The following is a 26197-nucleotide window of genomic DNA, read 5'->3' on the forward strand; positions in this document are numbered from 1 at the left end:
AAAATGTTTATAAAACAGAAATCAGAGCATCTCAAATAAATGACTGATGGATATACCCCAAGCCTTAGGAAAACAATAACCCAAACACAAAAGTAATAAATGGCATGGAACATCAGGGCAGAAATTAGTGAAATGGAGATTAAAGGACAATATATGGAATCAACCAGGCAAGGACTTCTTTGGAAAAATGAACAAGATCGATAACCCTTAGTCAAAACAATTAAAAGAAAGTGAAAAAAACCCCTCAATTAAAAAAATGAAAAATAGGAAGTTACAATATCTTCTAGTAAAATCCAGAGGAACATTAAAGAAAACTGGAGAATCTATAAGAAACTGAATTCAAGAGTTTATTAAGCAGATCATACACCATTCACATATGGGTTTCATTTCAGTGATGTTAGTATGATTTAACAAATCAAATGTAAGTATGCAAATCAATAAATACAATAAATTGGGCTGGAGAGTTGGCTTAGCTGTAAAGGCACTTGCCTACAAAGCCAAAGGACCCAGTTTAGATTTTCCAGGATCCACGTAAGCCAGATGCATAAGGTGGCACATGTGTCTGGAGTTCGTTTGCAGCAGCTGAAGGCCCTGGTGTGCCCTCTCTATCTCTCTACCTCTCTACCTCTCTCTCTCTCTCTCTCTCTCTCTCTCCCTCTCTCTCTCTCTCTCAAATAAAATAAAATAATGTTTAAAAAATGCAGCTGAAAAATAAAATAAATCCACTAAATTGACCTAAAACAGTGATCACATGATTATCTCAATAGAAAAGACCTTTGACAAAGTTTTAACACTTCTTCATAATACAATTCCTGAAGAAACTAGGAAAGGATGGGACATATTCCAACATGATAAAGCCTATATGTGGCAAACCTATGGCCAAAATTATACATTATCAAACACTTAAAATCCTTCATCTAAAACTAAGAACAAGATAAGAGAACCCACTTGTTCCACGTTTATTCATAAAGTGCTCAACGTCTTACATACAACAAGAGAAATACAAGGGCCAAATACAGGATAAGAAGAATTCAAATTATTTCTATTTGTAGACATTTTGATTCCCCAACTAAAAGATTCTGAAGACTCCACCATAGAACTTTTAGAACTGTTAAACACCTTTGACAATATACAAAATCAACATTCAAAAATGAGTAGCTGAGCTGGAAGATGGCTCAGTAGTCAAAGGTACATGCTTGCAATTTCTGGTAGTCTGGGTTCAAGTCCCCAGTGCCCATGTAAGCCAGATGCATAGGGTGGCACATGCATCTGGGGTTCATATGCAGTGACAAGAGGCCCTGGTGTGCCTGAACACTCTCTTTTCTCACTTTTCTCCCTCTCTCTCTCTGCTTGCAAGTAAATAAATAAATTACTTTTTAAAAAATAAGTAGCTATTCTATATACTACTAACAATATTACAGAGGAAGAAATCCAGAAAAAAAAATCCCACTCACAATCACTTAAAAATACTATTAGAAATGAACCTAATCAAAAAGGTGAACAAGCTCTTTAATGAAATCTTTCAAAGACTGAAGAGAGAAACTGGAAAAAAACCCTAGGACATGGAAATACCTCCCATGAAAATGGGTTGACAGAATTAATATTGTGAAAATTGCTATATTTCTGGAAGCTTTCAACAAACTCAAAACAATCCCATAAAATTACAATGGAATTCTTTATAGAACTAGAAAAACAAATCTCAAAATTCACATGGAAGCAACTATGACCCTGAATAACCAAAGCAATCCCAAACAGAGATAGAAATGCTGTATGCATTATAATACCTGATCTCCAATTATACTACATGCCCATAGCAACAAAAACAGCATGGTAGTGGTTCAGAAATAGACTTTTTAGACCAATGCAAGAGGAGAGAGGATCCAGAAATAAACCCACACAGCTGCAGCCATCTAATGTTTGAGCAAAGTGGCAAAAACACACATTGGAAAGAGATCCTCTTTAGCAGATGGTGCTGGAAAAACCCATTATTCACACATAGAAGGTTGAAAAAAGATCCACATCTTCTACCTTGCAGAAAAATAAATTCAAATGAACCAGAGACTTTTATGTAAGTGCTCAAACTCTGAAAGCTATAGATGGAACAATAGGCCAAACACTTCAAATATAATCATAACTATGAAATTTCTGAAAAGGACCCTAGTAGCATGACAGATCATCTCATGAATTGAAAATGGGATTGCATGAAATAAAAAATCTTCAGAATGATAATGTAAAACAGCAGCAGAGTGAAAAGAGAGGACCCAGAATGGGAGAAAATCTTTGCCAACTATTCGTCTGGTAGAGAATTAATACCCAAAATCTAGAAAGACCTCTAAAATTTAAAAACCAACAGAATCAGTAAATGGGCTAATATTAAAGACTTCTTAGTGGAAGACACACAAATAATTGTGTACTAAATACCCTTATTCACCAGGGAAATCCAAATTAAAATTACACCAAGATTCCATCTCACCCCAGTTAAGAATGCTAAGGACCACAAATGCTGACAAGAACATGGAGAAGGAAGCCTTATAGATTGCTGGTGGAAATGTCAATTGGTATAGCTCCTATGGAAAGCAGTATGTGGGTTGCTTGTAAATTTAAAAATCATCCAGATGATCCCTTCTGGGTATATGCCATCCTAACAGCACAGTGATACTTACATATCCATGCTTTATAACTGCAGTATTCACAATAGTCAAGCCATGGAATCAGCCCAAGAATGTCCATCAACACATCAATAGATAAAACGTGGAATATATACATGGGGGAATTGTATTCAGATATAAATAAGAATTAAATGATAACCTGTGCTAAGAGACCATTATGTTACGCAAAATAAGCCAGATTTAGAAGGACAAATATTATGTTTCTTCTCACATGCACATGTAGATTTGAATTGTATGTACTTTTATATGCAAACACATACATATGGGACATTTTAGGCTAAATATGCTGACATTTTGAGCTTAGAAAAGACAAAAATATAAAGTATTCAGCCTGAGAATTTCTTATATTTTCATTAAAATAGCACAAATGTAGTGATTTTTAAATGACTTTTATAACTTGGAACAATTCACTTATTCATAAGTTCAAAATTAGAATTCAAATGAAAAATAAAACCACTGAGAAAGAACAAATCATATTTTTATATGTACGTATGTACTTTTATACTTTTATTTTCATTCATATTGAGATATGCCTGGAATAGAGGCTAGCCTTGCACCTCATATAATAAATATTATGCATGCTTGCACACATGTGTATATTGTAAGAAACTGAACTTAGGGCAAGGCTATTCTGTATCACTTTTTTGCAACCTTAACCCCTAAAACATTTTGTCACTTCACTCAAAAGAGTTACTTGAATACTTGAAGGCCAGACTGGGGAAATGGCTTAGCAAACATTAAGGCGTTTGCCTGCAAAGGCAAAGGACCCCACCCAGTTCAATTCCCTAGGACCCACATAAGCCAGATGCACATGGTGGAGCATGTGTCTGGAGTTCATTTGCAGCAGCTGGAGGCTCTGCAATTCTCAATTTCTCTCTCTCTCTGCCTCTTTCTGTCTATCAGATACTCTATCAGATAACTAAAATATAAAAAAATTTGAATGCCCAGAATTTGGATATATATATACATATATGGATTTATATTCAAATATTTTTATATTTATATGCAATATTTATATTATAGCTATATTTTATATTTATATTATATTTTATATTTGCTAAATCTTATGAACAATGATCACAAATATTTTTGCCTTATGCTATATAAAATAAAGTTCTTTATATTCATCACAGCATACAAATCTATGAATTGTAAATTCTTCATGGAAAGATACATTTATTCCTGAATACTCTTGTTAGATGTTTAGTTACTTTTGCAACACTCTTACATAGTATCTGACAGTTTCCCATCAGCTGCTCAGAACATTATGTATGCTCCAGATGAACCATCAAATATCATTATTCAATTTTAAATGTCCAAAGGATAGTACACTCATCCAAGAACCAACCCAGTCCACAATTTCAAAAACTACTTATTCTCAAAATAAAATATGAAAGTTCCCTTTCCTTAAAAAAAAATAAGTGTTTCTGGATCTAGCACAGCATATCACAACAAACACACACGTTTTTCATTTACTGCAATTTGCATCAATAGAAGTGAGCAGCATGGAATATCTACTTGTTGGAAACCAAATCCACAGTTCCTCCTCTCTTATTTAACGTCTTTATTAATTTGGTGAAACTAATAGAAAATTAGTTTGTGTGGAAGTAGCATTTTACACTTGAATGTCTGTGAAGACAGTATGTGTATATTAAATAACAAATCTTTGTGATAATTAAATGATAATTAAATTAAATCATTGACTCCTTTATTTCTTGCAGGTAGTTATCACTGAATTCTTATGAATTATTTTTAATTATAGAAACAAAGACTTGATGCTCATGTACTGAAAAGATAGTATTTTTAGTCTTTTGGTTATTCTGATGCAATACTTCTGTACTTTCCCACAGCTTTTACTTTTGAACAAAAATATTGAATATTAATTTGGTAATACCAGCTACTCTAATATATTTTCTTTTCTTTTTTTTTTGAGGTAGGGTCTCACTCTGTCTCAGGCTGACCTGCATTCAACTACGTAGTCTCAGGGTGGCCTTGAACTCACAGTGATCCTCCTACCGCTGCCTCCCGAGTGCTGGGATTAGAGGCGTGTGCCACCACGCCCGGCTTAATTAATATATTTTCAAATGACAATGGAATAACAAAACAAAAGATCATTTCTTGTCCAGGTAAAGCCATTTAATGGAGATTTTCTTCAGAAGTGGGAAGTATTCCTTGACTGGTAATGAAGGGACCAGGCTCTATTCCTCTGTCTGCCTGTTCCCTGTCTTAGAAGCCCTGCATTCAGCTGGAAGGGAGGATTCATATCTGCTGCTTGGATACCTGGGCTAGTAAGTGATAGAGCACGTTAGCCCATGGTCTGGTCATACCAGAACTAACCTCATGGACCCAATGGAACTCCTGACTAGAAAGATGATTCTCAAAGAGAATTATACTAAGTCAGGAGTAGAATTTTTTTTAATTTTTTTAATTTTTTTTTAAATTTCTGAGATAGGGTCTTGCTTTAGTCCAGGCTGACCTGGAATTCACAATGTAGTCTCAGGGTTGCCTTGAACTCATGGGAATCCTCCTACCTCTGCCTCCCAAATGCTGGGATTAAAAGCATTCATCACCACGTCTGGCCTTTTTAGTAGACAAAATGTCTTTTGTCAATGTTTTAAACCTTCTTCTTCATAAGCAGAGGACCTTTAGTCAAAACCATGTGAACTCCAAATGTAAGGTAATCTTTGGCAAGTAGTGAGTGATAGAATCACCCGAATAGACTGGGCAGTCTAGCAGTGTTAAGAACAAAAGAATGGGTAGAGCAGATAGTTGGATATCTGAAAGTATATCTGAGTAACAAAGATGATCCGGCTGTTTGAGTTGGTCAGGTGTCTGGCCAGAAGTATCCCCTAACTAATTTTTTTCTTTGTATCTGTACTTAGAGTGGGGTCCGATTTCCTTTAGGATGCCTGTGTTATAACAGTTATGGACTGATGAATGAACATTAAAAGTCACTGATGACGGTAAGACACCATGTTGTAAGGTGATTATGAATCATAACTTTATTTCCCACACATACCATAGTTATGACGTGTTCTAGACTTATAGTGGACTCAAGGGTGTGGCTGAGAAGCATGTCTTTATTTCCTAGCTCTAACATAAAACTTCTCTATGCTGTGAACATTTTAAGCTTCTGATCTTCATTCAAGGCTGCTTTTCCTATGCCCAGTGAAATAACAGAGGGAATTGAATTTGCAGCAGGTGGATGAGAAAGTCTTGGCCTCAGAAGTGAGCATCCTTGGACGTGGTTTCCTGAAGCAGGCCCTCCTCACCCATCTTGGCATTCTTTTCTCTCTGTGTACCATCTGGCCAGGGATCAATTTCCCAAATCTGCCTTGGCAACTAGCTCTGCCCTTGCCCAGGAGGCTGTTTGCAACAGCCCCTTCCTGAGGAGATCACAGTGACCTCTTTAAGCTCATGTATTCATGTTCCCTAAAAGTTATAATGGACCCTAGGCTCTTTTTTGGAAGCAAGGGCCTGTCTCACTTACTCCCCTCCTCTACTGTATGAACTACCTCAGTGAGTGGCAGAAATAAAAGTGTATACTACAGATTTGCTGAGTGATTTGTCTGCTTAATTAGCACATACTATTCACTGGCTGCAAATTGGTCAGTAGAAGCTACCCAATAGGGGCAGCCTGCCCCTGCTGGTTGGTGCGACACCCCCATCCATGCCTTCTGTTGGCTGAGGCCTGCAAAGTCACTGGCCTTCAGTATTTGCTCCAATTCCTGGCCAGCCATACATTCCTCCATGCTTCAGCGCCATCATTCCGTTATACATACATACATACATACGCACGCACATACGTACGTATATATTAGTTTGAGCTTAGTCTAATCCCTGTCGCCAAAAAAGTTCTCCTGGCTCCATCTTTTAGCTTCCTCAACCTTTGCTTAAGCTTTTTATTGGACTCACGGTCTAATTGAGGAAATAGGTAAAACATGATATTGAAAAAATTTAGAGATGAAACAGGAAAGAGGAGTGTGAAAATTTTATTCAGCTTTCTTTCTAATTTCCTTGCTGGTTCTGGGGGCTAGGACTGGCCAGGGTGACTGGCGTGCCCAGAAAGCCCTCTTGCAGATGGAGCCCCCTCCTCACGTTCTGTGGTGCCAAAGGAACATCTGTACCACTAACACAGCCCCCAGAGTTACGCACTCTGTCACTTGCTTTCCTACCATGAGGGCAAACAGTGGGCTCCAAGGCTCTGCAGGCATCTGGAGAATCAAGTGGCTGATTGGAAGGAGCAGGAAAATTTGTTGTCACGTGTCCCCACCAGTGACTGCGTGCAAGTGTAAACAGGGATAAGAGCTCCTCTTTGGTCCCCTCATTATTTCCTTGGAGACTTAGAAGGCGCCCTGGGTCACTGAGCTTGGCCCTGGGCTCTTGGGCCCGGTCCCAATTCGCCATGGTGTCGCGCAGCAGCTAAAACACACTTTGAAGAGCGGCCCCTCCTGCGAAGTTGCGCTCCCCCAATGGAGGGTATAGTCCCGGCCGCCACGCCGCCAACACAGAAGCGCCACTATGTGCTCGGGGGCCACCTATCCCAGGCGGTGTCCCCAAGGTAAGATGTTTATTGGTCGCCGTCTTGGCGATTGTCCCTGGACAGCTGCGGAGGCGACAGCAGCTGCGCCGCGGGGCCCGAGCCCCGGGCTTTTCCTTCCTCCGCCCTCTCTCGTCGCCGCTCCCCCCACGCGCCCCGCGCTCGCGCCCGCCTCCTCTCCTGCCCTCTTGCGCGCGGGGCCACGCACACACCTCGAGTCACCGGCCGCCCTAGGCTACTGTCCCTGTGGCTGAAGGCAGCCGCCCGGGCACAGCTGCCACGGGGGCGCCGGGTGTGTGCGGGGTGGCACGCCCGACTCCCTCTCCTCCGCGCCCCGACCCTCGCCCATCCTCCCAAAGCTCGCCTGCCAACCCCAGCGACACCTGAGCAGCCGCTGGGCGGTGCAGGCGACGAGCCCGCTGGCCAGGCAGCTGGGAGAAAACAGAGCGGGGGGCGTGGCCTGGGGGCGGGGCGTCCGCGCAGGCACCGCCTGGCCGTGAGGGACGCGCGCCGTAGCCAATGAGCGCGCGGAGATCCGACGCCGGGGCGGGAGGCCGGGTCCCAGGGGAGGAGGTAGCTGCCCGGGCGCTGAAGGCGGGGGCCGGGAGGAGGAAGGGGAGGAGGCGGAGGCGGAGGCGGGCGCGGTGGTGGCGGCGGCCGGCGGAGGTGGCGGAGGAGGGGGAGGTGGTGCCCGGGACTGTATCTGCCGAGCTTGGCGGCTGAGCGTTGTGTGAGTGAAGGAGCGGCGCCCGGAGGTAGCGGGCTAGCGTGGCGGTGGGGCGACCTCGGTGGCCGCGGCACCGGCCATCGGCGCGGGCAAGCAGCCGGGCGGCGGCGGCGGCGGCGGCGGCGGCAGCAGCAACAGCAGCAGCAGGGGCCGCCTCTCCGCCACCCGGGACTCCGAGGCGCGGCTGGTGGCACTGACATCGCGGCCCTGCCTCTCCTCCCTCGCCCCCGGCCCTCCCCATGTGATCGGTCTTTTAATCCCGGCCGTGTGCGCGCGTGGGGGCTCCATTGCGCCGGTGCCCGGTCTCCTTGCCGGGGTGGGTGCTCGTGTGCGCTTCTCCTCCTCCCCCACCCCACACCCCCCCGTCCCCCAAGAATAAAAGAAGAACCGGGAGGCGTGCTCAGAAAATAAATAAATAACCAGCACACACGCGCAGCCCGGAGCGAGTCGGCGGGGCTGGCGGCGGCGGCGGAGGAGGAGTGAAGGCGGCGGCGGCGGAGGGACGCCGAGAAGCAGTAACTTTACAGCCGGTGCAGCGCCCGGAGCTCCGGTCGAGCGGCGTGCAGCGCGGCGGCGGCGTTCGGTGTCTGGCCCGCCGGTCCGGTCGGGGTGTGCAGTCGGACGGACCAACAGCGCGTCGCTGTCCCCCCGGCGGCTGGAGATGTCCGAGCCCAAGGCAATTGATCCCAAGTTGTCGACGACCGACAGGGTAGTGAAAGGTAAGCGGAGCGCCGCGGGTCGCCCGGGTGCACCGGGTGCCGCAGGCGTCCGGGCGGCTAGCCCGCCCTCCCCTCCCCCGCTCCGGGTTCTCCTCTCCGGGCTCTAGCCCCGGACCTTCTAGGATATTGTGACACTCGCGAGCCCCCTCCCCCGCGCCGCCCACCCAGCCCCGCCGGGGGACATTTTTTTCTCTTTTAATGGCCCGCGGGTGGCAGTGGGCAAATGGCTGAGCGGCGGGGGCGGTGGCGGTGGCGGGAGGGGGCGCCCTGGGGGGGTGGCTGCTGGCAGGGTGTAGCTGCTGTGACAGAAATAGGAAGTGGGTGGCTGCTCGGAGGCTCGCGTTGGGATTGGGTTTATGGTTTTCTCCTCTCTCTCTCTCTCTCTCTTTTGCAGAGGGAGGGCTGATTTATGGCTTAAGAAATTAATATGGCATTTTTATGTGGCCCATGGCTTTCCTCCGACCGGATCGCTTGGGCAAGGCTTCTCGGGGCGCTCCATTGCAGCAATTCCCCGGGCGCCCCCTCCCCCTCCTGGAAGGGCCTGCACAGGACTCGCGAGAGCGCGGGAGAGCGTGGGGGGAGCCCGGCGCTTCCTTCTGCGCGTGGCGGGGGCGGTCGCCTCGGGGAGGGTGGCCAAGGGGACGCGCGGGGGCCGCGCCAGGCCTGGGACGGCCCTGGAGCCCCCTCCTCCGCCGCCGCCCGGGATTCCCCCGCATGCCCAGAGAGACCTCCCTTGCCGCCTCTGCCTGCCTGCCCTACCTGTCATTGCTCTTGAAGGGTTCCCTTCTCCTGCACGCCTCTCCTGGGTGGGAACCCTACTCCGCTCCATCTCCTCCCTCTTGTTATTGGGATTACAGGGATTAGGGATATGTCTACTTCTGGAGTGGATGGCTCTCAGTGATGGCTAAGAGAAGCCTTTGGGATATATGGGGTGAAGAAGGGGACAACAGTGGTTACCCTCTCTATCCTACCTTGCTGGAGGGATTCAACCCCTTCATCATCTTTGTATTCCGACAGATGGGGGAGGAACAATCCTGTGAATCTTGGAAAGATGAGGCTACAGAACAGATCCACCAGGGATTAGTAGTGTCCCTTATTCTTGGAGTCTGGACACTGAACAGAGCAGAAATAGGTCCTGTGTTTGCAGAGGGGCCTCTGGAATTGGAAACAGCGTTAGTGGGGGGGGGGTGTATGTGCATGTGTGTGCGCTGTGTGAACAGGAATGGTGTCTTATGTAGCCAAGGCATGCAGCTAAAGTGCAAGGCAATCAAGTCGTTTGCTCCAGGAGCACTTAGTCAAGTAAGCCAGCAGTCTTAAGACCTCTCTCTGGGGTTTCAGAAAGGTACTTCACTCCTTTCGTGTTTGCTCAGTTTTTAAAGTAGGGTGTGTGTGTGTGTGTTCGTATGGGGAAAATTGTGTTCTTTTTTTTGAGAGGAAATAAAATATTCCCCCTTTTTGTTTATATGGTAATCATTCCTGCTTCCATGCAGGGTTCACAGACCCTTCACACTAAGGAGAAAAGAGCTCTGCAAATGATTCCAAATAGAACTACAGATGCATAACTAATTTCTCTAAAGGCATGGATCCTTATGTAAACATTCAAAGCACATTCATTCCAAAGAACTGTTTTGTAGTAAAAGCTGCTGTTGACATTTTAAAAATTAACAACTTTTGCCTGAAATATCTGAGAACAATTATTATCTCCTTAACGTGTGAAGCTTAGGTATTAGCTCTAATCTGTAGGTTATGATCAGTTATTTTTCAAAATAAGCTGAAGTTTACAATTCAGGTTACATCAAGTGAATGTGTTGGCAGTTCAAAATTCACACCTAGGGTCACAGCTCCTGTTATAAGTCACAGAATTTGGATTCTTAGTGTAAATATTGATTCATATCGTTTTTCATCCAGAAAGCAAGTAAAGAAAACAATATGAAAAATGTACATGTATTCTGTGTTGATGTCTTTAGTAGTAGTAAACATGGAAGAGCCTGATACACTTTCCATAATGCCTTTGTCTGATGTTCCAGGGTAATGACTTTTCATGTCAGCACATACACCCATAATTCCAAAATTTTGATTTATACGTTTTTGTAGAAGTAAAACACAAATGTGGGCAGTAGACTTCGCAATGTGAAAACTTAATCTGATCTCACATTTGTTTTGATAGGGAGCGTGATGGGGAATTTTGTTTATAGAAAGAGTTTCCTTGACCTCTCTTGACTTTGATGTGGCATAGTGCTTTTGTGTTGTTTCTCTTATGGTGTCTTGTACACTTTATGTTGTCTTAAGTCATTACCCAAGGTTCTTGTCAACACAGTGTCATAGATTAGATTTTCAAGATTAGTATTTTGAGATGATAATATAGTTTGCTCCCTTTGAGTATATGTAGGCATTTAAAAAGTGGAAACAAGCATGTATGTGGAGCAGAAGGCAAATTATCCAGTTGTTTTTCATGTTTGCAGAAAGTGGATAATACATAGTTGATGGAAACATGGTTGTATTCCAGATCTTATGAGTACTTCATCTCATTTCCTAGTCTTTAACTTACTGACATGAGAAATGAATTGTCCTTGGAGAAATGTTTGTGCTCCTTCTGCCTTTTGTGCATGAACATAGAAATAGGGACTATTCAAACCATCACCATGGCAGGCCACACTGTGCTGTTTGTTTACAGTTATCTGTATTGCTGCGCTCTGGCTTTCACTGCGGGACACATTGTTGCTTACAAATGGAGCCCTGCTTGTGGTTTTGTTTGTAGTAATCTGATGACAGCTCTCTCAATTTGTATTTCCAGAATTCAGCTTTAGAAAGGTAGAGTGAGTTTTACGGTCAACTCTGTTGTTTTTGAGATCTGCTACTGTGTACACTAAGACCCTGGTCCATTTTTGAAATTTTCAGGATGAAAGCAAAGGATGCCAGTGGAGATGAAAAGCATGTACTTAGACTATATATAAACAACAACAACAAAAAAAAACAAAAAGAAAAAGTTAGTGGTTTCACTTGACTGCTTAGATTTAAAATGCTGTAACATTGTAAGAATTCAGTGAAAACATTTTGTCATGCCAGTTGTTGGAAATCAGAATAATTTGGTCTATTTTTTTTTTTTTAAAGTTAGTGTATGAGACATTCTTTTACATTATATTTGTTGTGTGGTTTGAGACAGTCTGGTAACATAGCTCAAGCTGGGCCTAATTTTGTGATCATTCAGCTTCAGCCTAAAGAGTGGTGGGATTACAGGAGTGTAGCAGAACCATGCCTGTTTTACATTATATTTTCCAGGAAATATAAACAATACTGCAAATGGAAAAAAAAAATGAAGCTAATAAATAGAAGAGTAAATGCATCTCTTTCCCCATCCCCCAACACACCTTGTGGTCTGGTTTTCTCTGCAGTGCACTATGAAAGCCTGTGGCAAACTTTGGCTTTTCTTCAGTTCTATCTGTTCCTTTCTGTAATGATTTGCTGGACCCTCCCATTCCCTTTGGACCACAGAACTGAACTTGGGGCAGTTAAAAGTGCTTTGAGCAAATAAAACCGTGTGATGGTGTATGGTGGTGGTACATACATGGACAATGTTTTTTCCCATCCTCAAGTGTTTTGTAGTGGACCTTTCACCTTATTCCAGACTTATTTTAATAGAAATTTCAGATATGCTGGCAGGTTGTTGGGATAAATTCCTAGAAGATGATGGGGATTCTGTCAACAACTGTAAGTGGTGCATTCGTGTTTTCTGCATACATTTGCTTTTAGTCATGGGCAATCAGCTGTTTACTCATGTTTTATCATCTGTAGACTCTTGGTGTCGATAGACTTAGAAAAATTCTGGAAAGATTTGTAAGCTCAAACCAGCAAGAAGGTGCAGCTTGTAAGGTGAATTGTTGAGTAAATGAGGATGGAAGTCTTTTGCATTGCTAGCTGAGAAATACTGGTCATATTACTGCTTAAACAGCAAATCAGCATATGGTTTATCAGTAGTGACTGTCATATTTGGATTTGAAATGGAGTAACATATATGACTGATATACCAAGAAGAGCTCATTGTGAATTTAGTGTACTGACATTTTTTATTGTCATGTGTCTGGGTTTATATTGGAGCATAGTGAAACCTCATGATGTCAATATTATTAGAATTATTATCATTAAACATCAATATTTGTTGGGTAGAGTTTACATCAGCACTAGCTATTTGCTAGTGATTTGCTAATATAATTAGTACTACACATGCCATAGTTCTGACGCTTGAGAGAACAAATTCTTTTCAGGATTAAGTGAACAGTATGTAGATTCATGCTGTTAATTATAAATTAGATTGATCTATTCAGTAATATTTTCTTTCAGGACTTCTATCAAGTAAGTATCCTTACTTTAAATGGACACTCAGTTAAAATGTGGAAAACTGGCACCTCAAAATTTAAGTAATAATGTTTACAGTAACATTTTTGTTACTTAAAAATGAATACTTTAAAATGAATGCTTATTTTTATGACTTATTTGAAATGGTAATTTAAAAATATAACTTACATAGTACATTTATAATTTTTATAATTGTCCTCTTTTGACTTATGTTTTATAATTTAAAGTAAGGATTATTCCCCATTCTTAAAAAAAATAGAACCACTAGAATATCAGCAGATCTGTCTCAGTTTTTCCTGCAAGCCTCAAATTTACAAAATGTTTTTAAAGCTAGGAATTTACATATTTATATGCTTATAATTGTCCTCTTATGACTTTCCTGATCTTGCTTTTTTTGGTGTCGTCCATGTATAAAGTTGAAGCTAATTATGAAACCAAATAAAGAATCCATTTATAGTGACCTCATTGGAAAATTGCATTTTTCTAGAGATACTCTCCTTTTAGCAAATCCAAATTACCATTTTGAATGTTTTATGAAAATACATTGTCTTCCTTTAGAACTGTGAAGAAAGGCGGTGACTCATGGAACCAAATTCTGGTAATTACTAAAAAATAATTTTTTCAATTTTTCAATGACTTAGTGACAACAATCTTTTGATATTCAAGTGGGTGTGGTCTTGAACACTTGCATAGTTTTAAGTTATTTATTATAAGAATAGTCCACATTCTCTGATACACCAGATGGTAGTAGTTACACCCACCTTCACTCTGAGGACCATGGGGTCGTGACATGGGGTATGGAAGGCCAAGTGGTCACACTTGGATTTGTTCCCTTGGGAAATAAGTCTGTCACTGCTGACGCTGAGTTACCAGTGACAAAATGGTAGGTATTTTCAGGTCATTGGAGCAGAGTCAGCACAGAGAAGAGTCAGTTAATATTCATAGTAATATTGAAAGCCGTAAATGCCTTGGCTCTACAAGAGTAGTTCTTTGTGCTGCTTTAAAAAATATATAATTAAAGAAATTGTGACAGAATAGATAAAAGGTATAGGTAGGTCTAGAGTGTAGTTTGGCAACTGGATTTCCATTAGTGAAAAGGCTTTGCTGGTTTGAATTACATTCTGGAGGTAAGTGTTACAACTGGTGTGATCTTGGTAAAAGGCTTGCTGAAGAAATACTATAAAACGTTGCTTTCTTTTCAGATAAATATATGTATAGAAATAGAAATAGTGTTCTCTTCTTCAAGGGAGTTTTATTTACTTTTGTTTTGGAGAATGCTGCTGTAAGCTTCTTTGCCTTAGTGGTAATAGTGATCTTAGTTGTGATTTGAAGTTTTTGTTAGTTTATGAAGAACACTCAGGGGAAGATTATCAGACAATGCTTATTCATCTTTCATTACTTCTTTGTAATTCAATTTCCTATGTGAAATTATCCATTATATTTAATATCTGAAATAAAAAATAAAAATAATTATCCCATTATTAGTCTTTCCAGCTAGAGAATCAGCTTAAGGACCTGGTCGTGTTGCTGGTGTCACAAGTCCCCTTTCACCCATGTGAACTGAGAGATTGGTTACATGACACATTAAGCATAATAAATGCCCTGATGAAGTAGCAGTAACTTACGAAAAGGCAACAGAACTATGTGTTTTTCATGTTATTCCTTAATCCTTGCTTTGGATTCATCAGTACCATTCGAACCTGATGTTTAAAGATTGTGTATATGGTTTTCCATAAGCTTCTGTGTGGTGCAATTGGAAATATTGAAGGCATCTGAAGAAGATGGGAGCAAACAGGTAGATACCTGAGATTCATATGAAAGCTGCCACTGGGTTATGTTATCCCCCTTCTAGTGTGTGTCGATTTTATATACTTTCTTTAGTTATAAAGCCAGAAGAATTATTGTTGACCTTCAGAGAGAGCAAGAGGGAATGAAAGACACAGAGCTAACTTTAAAAGGAAATGTCTTGAATGAAAACTAAGGCCTATAGAGTCTGTCTACAGTGGCTGCATCACATGATATCCAGAATGACTAAACATGACTTTTTTCCTTTGGTGAAATTAGTGGTTCTTATTGAAGATATTCAGTTCTATGTAATAGAATATCTTGGGAATTCTGGTGTGTCAGTTCCTAAATTGTGCCTCTTAAGTTGCTACATATACTTGGAAGTACATTAAATTGCTTGTCAATATGCATACTTAGAGTTAAAGTTGTAAAATACTGGATATCAGATCCATGGTGTCTTCTGCAGTGCCGTACCTGTCAGGTACTGAATAAAAACTTTGTTGTTGAGTGAGTTTCATGTGCTATCTGAAGCAATGCATGGAGAGAAATCATGCTTAAGTGTTTATTGAATTTAGCTGGTTTGTGAATGAAATTCCTGTTCCAGCTTATTCAAGAGTTGGATATGAGAAGCAATGGTGTTACAGTTATGTTGAAGACAGTTTTGTTGTTTGGTCATTTAGTGACTGCCTGCTGAAGTTAAAAGCTCAAGTTCTTTCCAACTGAGCTCATGTACTTGAACTAGAAGGCTGTGTTTTTTCCCTTTTTTGTTGTTAATATTTTCTGTTAGGGTAGTAAATATTTGGCAAGTTATGCCAACCATTTAGCCTTCATTTATTGTGTGATTTATATATTTTAATTATAGCCCGGACACGGATTTAAAGAGAATGACCAGGTAAATTTTAGGAGAAAGTAAAATAGAATGGTCCAGTTCCCCAAACAACAACAAAACAAAAGGATGGAAAAAACACCTTGTGTAATTTTAAAATTACTATTTTCTTTAATGCTTTTGTAATCCCTATATACAGCCCTTTCTAGTGTAACTTCTTGTCATGCTCCGCCCCATGCCCCACATGTTATTGGATGCTCTCCAGTGGTAAGATGGATGGCTGTGATTCATTAAGGAAATGTGCCAGTAGCTCTGCTCCCTCCTTCTATTCTGCTGAGTGGGCTTTGAACCATCAGCTACCATTTGTTTCTAACTATCTCATAAGCTTTACCATATTATCAAACTAAATTAAAAGCATAATATAATATAGCCTCCTCCCATGTCGTGTTAGTAAAGCACACACACACACACACACACACACACACCTTTCTGTACCAGCCTGCTTATGGGGTAAATGGCTGTTCTGCTCACTCAGTCCTTCCTTCACTCAGTCCTCTCAGTTCTCTCTGTGGTGTCTCTTCTGACAGCTCCCGTTGAAGAAAAGGGAGTCAGCTTGTTAGCCTGCACAGAGTACCTTGATCATAGCAGGTGTCTGCTTGTCTGTCTGTCTCTTCCCAGGAAGTGGAGGGACCTGGAGAGAGGGCCTGGTTCCATTTATCTTTGCATCTTCAGCTGTAGCAGGCAGCCAGCTATGCCCTACACATCTGATACATGTGGTTATATCTGTAAATTAATAGAAAAAGGATGAGATGGATTGAGGTTTTTATGTTATCCAGCTCTGTTTTGAAAAACTTTGTGGGTCTTGTCATTGTCAGCTTGTAAAGCTTTGATGAGTTTCTGTATTTGTGTGCTCTTGTGGAGATTATGAATGACTCTGGCTACCAGGGCTTAAATGGCTTCTCCCTGGAAAGCCCACATGGAGAAGTGTCATTGGAAAGAATGGTTTTCCCAGGGGCATGCGTGGTCTTTATTGGATCCCAGTCAGTTACAAGGTGTGGGACGGATATTGTGCTTAGTAACAGAGCATTTGCCTAATGTGCAAGGCCCTAGGCTGCAACTCAAGCACCAGGGGTGGGGATGGGGACAGTGCACAGATTAATTTTCTCAATGATTACAGATAATTTCTTCTCAGAAAACTAGCAATGTGAGGGCTGTGTGACAAGCAACTGAGAGGCAGGATTAAACATCATAGTGTGCCAATGAAAATGAATAAACTACAATGTTTGGGAATTAAAAAAAAATAGATGTGAAGTAGATTGTATACCCAATAGGACATATGTGAGTGTGAATATACTAGTAATAAACCTTAAGAGTCTCTGTAAGATTAGAGGCAGCTCATAACTTTTTCTAAGTATATATTTATTATTCGGAGTGTATCTATTTATTTCTGAGTGTGTATACATTTATTTGACAGAGAGAAAGAGGGAGAAAGAGAGGGAGAGAGAGAATGGGCATGCCAGGGCTCCAGCCACTGCAAATGAACTCCAGACACATGTGCCCCCTTGTGCATCTGGCTTATGTGGGTCATTGGGAATTGAACCTGGATCCTTTGGCTTTGCAGATAAATGCCTTAACTGCTAAGCCATCCCTCCAGCCCTAACTTTTTTTTTTTTTTTTTTTTTTTTGAGGTAGGGTCTCACTGTATCCCAGGCTGACCTGGAATTCACTATGTAGTCTCAGGGTGGCCTCGAACTCACGGCGATCCTCCTACCTCTGCCTCCCAAGTGCTGGGATTAAAGGCGTGTGCTACCATACCCGGCAACTTTTTAATCAGGTAGCAACAATTAACATTATAATAGATGATTGAGGACCTTAGAACAAGCAATTATCACTTGTTTTGATTGTCAGTGTGACCTGATATGCTTAAGAACAGTCTAAACTTACCCTAAGATTTATATATTTGGAAGTAGTATGGAAATCTGTCTACTCTCGCATCTGGCCTAGAACTAGTACACTTAATATTCTGGGGAGCATTGCAGCCTGGGAACATCCCAGGCTGGCCTTGAACTTGCAGTGATTATCCTCCTACTTCTGCCTCCTGAGTGCTGGGATTAAAGGCATGCACCACCATGCCTGGCTTAATACTTACTTTTGAACACTTCTTAGCTTTATAGAAGTCCAGAGAATGAGTTTTATCCTCCCCTACCTCCCCCCCCCCCCCGCAACAAGGGTGTTCATTTGATATTAAAAACAGCACCCTTGTTCTTAGTCTTCTAGCCAACTACTCACATGGTGTGGCTTCCTGGACCTTCTATATTCTTGTGGTTCTCCTAATCTCTTTTTGACTCAGTTCCTTCAGTAGGGCACCTTGCTCTTTTCTGTCATTTAAGCTGCCTCCTAATTAGAAGTCATAATAGGTGGGCTCAGTCTGGCATCCCATGATGTCCTTGACTGGGAAAGGATTGCTACTCTTATTATTCTCTTAGTCTCTGTTGCAGTCAGTTTCCCATTGCTGGTAGAAATCACCCACCCAAGAGCAGCTTGTGGGTAAAAGAGGTTTGTTTTGGCAGACTCGAGGGGAAGCTCCATGATGGCAGGGGAAAACAATGTCATGAAGAGAGGGTAGACATCACCCCCTGGCCCATATAAGGTGGACAGCAGCAACAGGAGAGTGCCAAACACTGGCATGGGGAAATTGGCTGTAACACCCATAAGCCTGCCCCCAACAATACACTGCCTCCTGGAGGTGTTAATTTCCCAATCTCCATCAGTTGGGAACCCTGCATTCAGAACACCTAAGTTTATGGGGGACACCTGAATCAAACCACCACATTCCTCCCCTGGCCCCCATAAACTGTTAACCATCCATGATATAAAATGGAATGCATTCATCCAACTTTAAAAGTATCCATAATGTTTATCAATTCCAGTGATGTTCATACACTCCTGTATTCAAGATTTTTTAACTGAGCCATAATACCAAAAGCCCCCCCAAACCATAATGGCACAGAATATACACTGCAAGAGATAGCACTGGGCATAGCAAAGAAATATGTAACTAATACAAGATTTGAAACAACCAGGGCAAACATCAAACTCTTTAACTCCAAGTCCAACAACTCTAGTCAGTGACAAATCTCCAAGTCTGATAATTCTAACCAGCAACAAAGCTGTGGCTTTCCAATTCTGCCCCTCCAGCTAGGCTACTCACAGTCCTGGAAAACTTCATTTGAGCCAGCAGCCTTCCTTAGCCATTTCGTGGTCTTGACATATCCACTGGGTCTCCACTGCAACCCACGTTTCATCCTCATGGCTCCATGGGGTCTCCATGCAGGCATCCAGTAAACCTTCTTCACACTGCCCATGGTCAGTTCCAAAACCCAAAACCATGTTGCAAACTCAGTGACCCTCTCTTTCCTGCATTTCTTATAGTCCATAATACCAGGAGGGTGCCAATTTGTTAATCTGGGGGTGGGGGATAAGGCAGACTTTGAAGAATAGGACACTCCTTGAGCACTCAGGCCCCTTCAAAAGAGTCTACATTCTTCCTGTTGCCCCAGCAGGTCACCTGCCCCATGTCAAAGGTTGTAGCCTCAATTGCAGATGAACAGGCTGCAGTTTACCCAAAGATTTTTCTTTCTGTGCCATATCCCTCTGCACACACCAGTTAATTTCTATGAAAAGCAACCTTGAAAAACTTCTCAGGACTCGGGGATAACAGCAGGCTTCTCACACAAACTGCTCCTAGCTCAGTCCAAGCAAAGCTCTTTCTCACCCTCATAAGCCAAACCTCACTGTCCATAGTTCTTACTGCATTCTGGTCTTTCAACTATGACTAGAATAGTCCATCAAGCTGTACTTACAGCACTGTGAGGCATCTCTTAGCCAACATTTCAAGTCCTTCCACAGTCCTCTTGAAAATCCGCTCCAAACGGCCAAACCCACATAGTCAGGTGTCTAGCAGCAATCCTGCTTCTTGCTACCACTTTACTGTTGCAGTCAGGTTTACATTGCTGGTAGAAATCACCCAGCCAAGAGCAGTTTGTTGGAAATAGAGGTTTATTTTGGCTTATAGACTTGAGGGGAAGCTCCATGATAACAGGGGAAAACGATGGCATGAGCAGAGAGTGGACATTACCCCCTGGCCCATATAAGGTGGACAACAGGAACAGGAGCGTGTACCACTGACATAGGGAAACTGGCTATAATTTCCAAAAGTCTGTCTCCAACAATACAGTTTCTGCAGGAGTTGTTAATTCCCAAATCTCCATCAGCTGGGAACCTAGCATTCAGAACACTTAAGTTTATTGGGGACACCTGAATCAAACCAGTCTCCATGGCTTTCTCATTGAAGTTGCTTTATCTTTCATTCCCCTAGCAGTTTCAGGCTTCATAATATCTAATCCTTAAAGAGGCCACTTGAAGTGTAGAAACACTAGCATTTTAGACAGTTACTTTCTACAGTCTTTGCATTCACCTTTTAGTTACCATGTGGGCAAGGAATATAGACATGACATCCTGGTGGTGGTGTGGGGATGACAAGAAGCACATCCCTTGGTAACTTTAAAAAATCATACCACCAGGGCAACTCAGTACCCTGCTTGATGAGTCCAAACCTGCCTTTTCTGCCTGCTCACTATGCAGTCTGAGGGTGTGGATAAACAGCTCCTAAGTCCTTTGCATTTTATTAGCTGGATGGATGCAGTTGTAATTTGTTTTTAATTTTTTTGTTATGGTTACTGTTTGTTTATTTGAGAGAGACAGAGAAGGACAGAAAGAGGCAGATAGAGAGAGGGAGAGAGAATGGGCACGCCAGGGCCTCCAGCCACTGCAAACAAACTCCAGATGTGTGCGCCCCCTTGTACATCTGGCTAACGTGGGTCCTGGGGAATTGAGCCTCAAACCTGGGTCCTTAGGCTTCACAGGCAAGTGCTTAACTGCTAAGCCATCTCTCCAGCCCTCAGTTGTAATTTGATAAGTTTCACTGAGACTGGAAAGAGGCAGGGACTTGGCACTGCAGTGCTCATCCTGAGTCCTAACTCTTTGGCTGTGGGACACTACTCTCTAGCCATGTGCAAGCATTGATGGTGAGAGGAAGCTGCTGGTTCTGCATGATCGTGGGAGCAGCATGCAGCCTGCTTGATCTGAAGTCTCAATGTATTCTAGTAGTGTTCCTGAAAACTGCTTTATTCTCTTTCTCCAAGAACACATCTGGTGACAGTTCCCTTATGTGAATGCTTTGTGCAAGCTATGGTCAGGCCAGGACACGGACATCGCTGTGAGAAAAAGGGCTGGTACCTGCAGTGGGAAGTTTCATGCCTTTGGGGTCAGGCCTGTCAATTGAGTAGAGCCTGGAACATTGAGGTGGGCACCACTAGGGTACTCTAGAGGGCCTTATGTAGCCTTCTCGTTTCAGGTATTTCCCTAGGGATACCATTTTTGAAATTCCACTATCAGTTATATATTTAAGATAAAAAATATTTTTAGGAATATATTTAAGTTTCAAGTCTAACATTAAAAAGTAATTTAGGGCTAGAGAGACAGCTCAGTGATTTTTAAAAGAAAGGCAGTTGCTGGCAAAGCCTGCCAGTCCAGGTTCATTTCCTCAGTGCCCATACAAAGCTGGATGCACAATGTGATGCATGTATCTAGTGTTCATTTGCAGTGTCAAGATGCCCTGGCTACTGTCCAGTGAGGGAGACCGAAGTAAATTTCACGTGACAATGTAAATAGTGTTTGTTACTCTCCTCACAGATAGTGGGGCCTGCTGGCGTAGTCCAGGAGACAATGATGAATTATCTTCATAGAATACATTTTCAGTTTTGGCAAAAGTATATTATTTTTCTTGGGTGTATAAGTTATGATATGGTATAAAAGGTAGTGCAAATGGAGTGACTGGCATTTGTTTCTGCAGTTCTGCCACTGTTATAACTGACTTGTGGGTAAAGCATAATGGACTAGAATCATGGACTGTGGAAGGGAGGAATGAGTTTAACAGTCAGCTAATTCAAATAATTAAAAGAGAAGGGGAGATTCTTGTCAGAAGGTTAAGAGGCCACCTCCTCCTTTCCTCCTTTTGTATTTATTTCCATTGACAGGAGGTAGCACCAGGATGGGAATAAGCATTAGCGCACAGCTGTAGAAAACAAGCTGACTTGTATTTAAGTTCTTTATTTTCCACGGGCAAGTCATGTACCCATATTGAACTCAGGTTTATTTTCCCCTGAACATTAGAAGTGATGGTACTAATACCGTAAGATTGTTACAGTGAGAAGAGTAGTATGTAAGAATTCCTAGCCCAGTGTCTGCTCAGAAAGAGCTGTCAGTATGTACTAGGGATTTTGTTGTTGTTCCATTGAATGCCAAGCTTTCTACTTTTAGAAATAATTTGTATTAAGTCTGTACTTTGATACTTCCTACCCATTTTCTCTCCTTATGATTTGGGGGCCTCTACCATTCCAGTCAGGCAGTTTGAAAATAATGATAATGTCTAATTACAGATTTCTGTCATCTTTGCTTTCTAGGCTAGTTTTTTCTTCATGAAGCATTGTCCTCACGTTATGGGTTTCTTTTGGTGTGTTTGCCAGCTCCTCTTGACTGAATCCCGTGTGCTAACGTTCTTGTATCTCTTTACTCGTCCTTCTAGGAGGTCTTGTTTCCTTAAAGTCACAGGTTGATTACTGCCTGTAGACTGATGACTAGCACATCTATATTTACAACCTAGTTTTTTCTTGGGACTGTTTCTCAAGCCCTACTACGGTTGCTATGTATGGGTGTGGTGCAAATAAAGTGGAGAATCTGTTTGGTGTTTCCTGTCCTGGTGATGTTACCACCATCCATCCAGTCAATTAAACATGTCACTCAGTTCAGGTCTTTTAAAGGCCACATCTCCTGCTGCTGCCTCCCACACACCTCTGCTCTCTGTCTCCCCTTATTTATTGTCAGTACATTATTTTCTCTTAAGATGAACATATGATTACCACTCCCTATTATGTGAGTGATTTTTGCCTCATTGATTTGTAAAAATTCATATATTTGGCCCTTATATGAATATATGAATTCTGAAAGTATCTATTTTAAAAATAAGCATATGTTATTTTTGTCCAGTTTATCTCCAGTTTACTAAAGTAGAAGTCCTTAAGAGCAATGAGAACACTTTTAACTACGTATGTATTGTGAACATTTGTATATGATAGAAACAAACTAAACTTTTCATAATTTTATTTATATTTTATTATATTATTTTATTTTTGTGGTACTAGTGATTGAACCTAGGGCTTTATGTATGCAAGACAAACTCTCCTACCTGTCCCAGCCTATTTTATCTCATTAAGTTGCTGGCTGGCTTTGAATGTGCCAATTTTATTTATTTATTTCATTTTTTATTTTTCATTTTTTTTTTCCTTAGCCAACTGAGTTGTGCCTCAGATCTCGTTTTGAGGTAAACTGTTTTAGAATCAAAATAGACCTGTCGTGGACACTTCGGGACCTCTCACTGTTTTTTTTTAATTTATTTGTTTATTTTTATTTATTTATTTGACAGTGACAGAGAGAGAAAGAGGCAGAGAGTGAGAGAGAGAGAGAGAGAGTGGGCATAGCAGGGCTTCCAGCCACTGCAAATGAACTCCAGACACATGCGCCCCCTTGTGCATCTGGCTAACGTGGGACCTGGGGAACCGAGCCTCGAACCGGGGTCCTTAGGCTTTACAGGCAAGCGCTTAACCGCTAAGCCATCTCTCAAGCCCTCACTGTTTCTTTTCTCTGTAAAACCCTGGTCCTCATAGACACATGAAGGTGCTGCTTGTGTTTTCCACAAAATGTGTCATCAGTGTTTGCAACATTTTCACCTCCTTAACTGAGTGAGATCTTTGAGGGTAGATCTTATCCTTTCCATCTCCCCAGTGGTTAGCATGCCTGACACATCATTCTATTGTTTTTTCTTCTTACAACAAATTGGAGGAGATATTTCTGTGTAAAAGAGAAAAAATGATTATGCCAGTTTTTCTAATATCATACTTTTAAGTTAATGTAATTCATGTTGCATGACTTTACACAATATCACTGATTTCTACAGTAACTTGTTTTCTATCTCCTCCCCTAGGGCCTTTTTAAGTGACATATCAGTAAACGAGGTATCCTTTCTTGGGGATTTTGTAATTATTATGTGATTTTAAGCACAAAGTTTAAAATGGCATCTCATTTTGATTTCATCTTGCTAAACTTATCCTCTACTGTAGCCCCTTTTAAGATTAAAATTTAGATTCTTTTAACTATTAATTTTTTTTTGCTTCAGTTTATAGTAGGTAATTTGTCTAGCTGTTCATCTAAACCTAGTTACCAAGTTAATTTTTGCAGAATACTTGTATGAGTACATTCACAAATATTTAGTTTAGGTTCTACACTTGTAACATGGAAAAAATTTACATCTGTTTTTAAAAGAAGCTTGCGGATCTATAAAGAAAACAAGTGCTGCATGTCCTAGGTGTTTCCTTTCTTTATGCTGTAGATCTTTCTGTACATCTTTAAATTTCATATATACATACATATACATACATACACATACACACACACACACACATATGTATATATTTTGTTTTGTTTTGAGGTAGGGTCTCACTCTAGCCCAGGCTGACCTGGAATTAACTGTGTAGTCTCAGGGTGGCCTCGAACTCATGGTGATCCTCTTACCTCTGCCCCCCCCCCCCCCCCCCCCCCGAGTACTGGGATTAAAGGCGTGGGCCACCATGCCTGGCTTTTATATTATATTTTTCTTTATTTGGGAGAAAGGGAGAGAGAGAGGGAGGGAGAGAATATGAATGAGAATGGGTATGCCAGGGCCTCTAGCCACTGCAAATGAACTCCAGATACCTGTGCATCTGGCTTACGTGGAAACTGGGGAATTGAACCTTAGGCTTCACAGGCCAGCACATTAACTGCTAAGTCATTTTTCCAGCCCCTTCTTTTTAAATTTTTTAAAAATATTTTTATTTATTTGAGAGAAAGAGAGAGAATCTCTCTCTGGACTTCTTTAGAATGATACATTTTTAAAAGATGTCTGAAGATTTTGTTCAGTGCTTTATTTGATATTTTGTGATTTCAGTGTGAGTTACACATTTCAAGGGATAATGGCTGGGGAAAGATGTTTGTTTTTTATTTACATATATTTTGCAGTGAATTATTTCTCCTTTATAGCTGAGGAGATCTACTCTGTTCTTCACAGGCATTTGCTTAGAGTAAGCCAGTGGTAGATGAAGTGCTTATCTTTCTTGATCTTTGTATTCTAAAAAAGAATTAATGCTTGTAACACATCTGGCTTGTACAATGATTTGTTTCCTTACTGGTAAGTACCTTTTGTACCTACCTGAGTGGATCTTGGAATGGCTGTTTGGCCACCAGAAGTCTTGACTGCAAACTCTGAGCTTCACCACTGCTACACAAATTTTAGGAGCAGATAAAACTATTTCCTTTGGGCATATGAGTGAGAATAGATCTTGTTAGGGATTTGTTTTTATATAAGTTGTGCATCTGGCTTATGTGAGTACTGGGGAATCGAACTTGAATCCTTTGGCTTAGCAGGCAAGCACCTTAACCACTAAGCAATCTCTCTATCCCTATATGAAGTTGTGTTGCTGTTGGGGTTCATTATTTGGGGGTTAGAGAGGGGAAAAAATATATCTAGTACTTTAGTGTTGGTTTAGAAACATTTCTGAGGTGTACAGATAATGGGACTGGAGTAAAAAAGTACAAAGTAGGCTTCACTAATTCAGAACATAAATGGTGGTGCCTACTGTGGGTTACATAGTAGGCACATTTTTTATTGGCTCTTGAGTTTATTTTCTGCAGGTTAACACTGAAAAATGGCATTGTCAGTATTGTCCCCTGCTGGTCTTCGCTGTGGAGACATTACTTTCTTATATTCATTTTAATATTTTTGTCAGTAAAGCAAATAGGAAGCCACACATAGCTTAAGTGAAAGCCACTTCAAGGAGCCATAACATGAAACATTTTGAGGAGGGAGTTATGTGGTTTCATTGTAGCATTTTAGATGCAAATGTGACTTGTTTTGAGATTAGAAATTTTCATTTACTACTATCAGCTATTCTGTACTATTACAGATGTTCATGGCTGGCCTTGTTACACTTTTAATTGGTTATTTAGAATACATTGTCTTCAAGAAAATTGATTAAAATTATTTTAGTGCTTCACCTAAAGCAGGTGGTTAGAGAATTTTCTTATGTGTGTGTGTGTGCATGCTCATGACTGACTAATATATTTCTGTTTCACTTGAACGTGGTTGGACTGACTTTGAGAAATCCTGTGGTGAAGCAGGTCTGTGATTGAGGGAGAGAGGCTTATTACAGTGCTCTCATTCTCTGGGCCTTTAAGTCAGGTAGACCTAATTTCATCCTGGGCCTCTTTTTCCTTAGTTCCTGATGCATACCTTTGCGTGTGGGAAAATTTTATGTCCGCTGGAATGTGCTTGGGGTCATGTTTTTCTCCCCACCTTTTTTTTTGTTTTTGTTTTTGTTTTTTCAAGGTAGGGCCTCCTTCTAGCCTAGGCTGACCTGGAATTCACTA

At 41.6% G+C, this 26197-nt stretch overlaps 1 protein-coding gene across 3 annotated transcripts in view; it reads left to right on the plus strand.

Annotated features, from left to right (window-relative positions):
* The first annotated feature begins 7010 nt into the window (after positions 1 to 7010).
* Positions 7011 to 26197, plus strand: part of Ppp3ca (protein phosphatase 3 catalytic subunit alpha) — a 328874-nt gene continuing 309687 nt past the window's right edge. The window contains exon 1 of one of the 3 annotated variants that reach the window (XM_045143003.1): positions 7011 to 7230. In XM_045143003.1, coding sequence (XP_044998938.1) covers positions 7191 to 7230 — 40 coding nt within the window. In that variant the 5' untranslated portion in view covers positions 7011 to 7190. Of the gene's footprint in view, positions 7231 to 8095; positions 8656 to 26197 lie in introns of those variants that run through there. The other 2 variants (XM_004662982.2, XM_004662983.3) reach the window with 2 other exon arrangements.

This window comes from Jaculus jaculus, chromosome 2 (assembly GCF_020740685.1).
Source record: "Jaculus jaculus isolate mJacJac1 chromosome 2, mJacJac1.mat.Y.cur, whole genome shotgun sequence".
Classification (NCBI taxonomy): Eukaryota; Metazoa; Chordata; class Mammalia; order Rodentia; family Dipodidae; genus Jaculus; species Jaculus jaculus.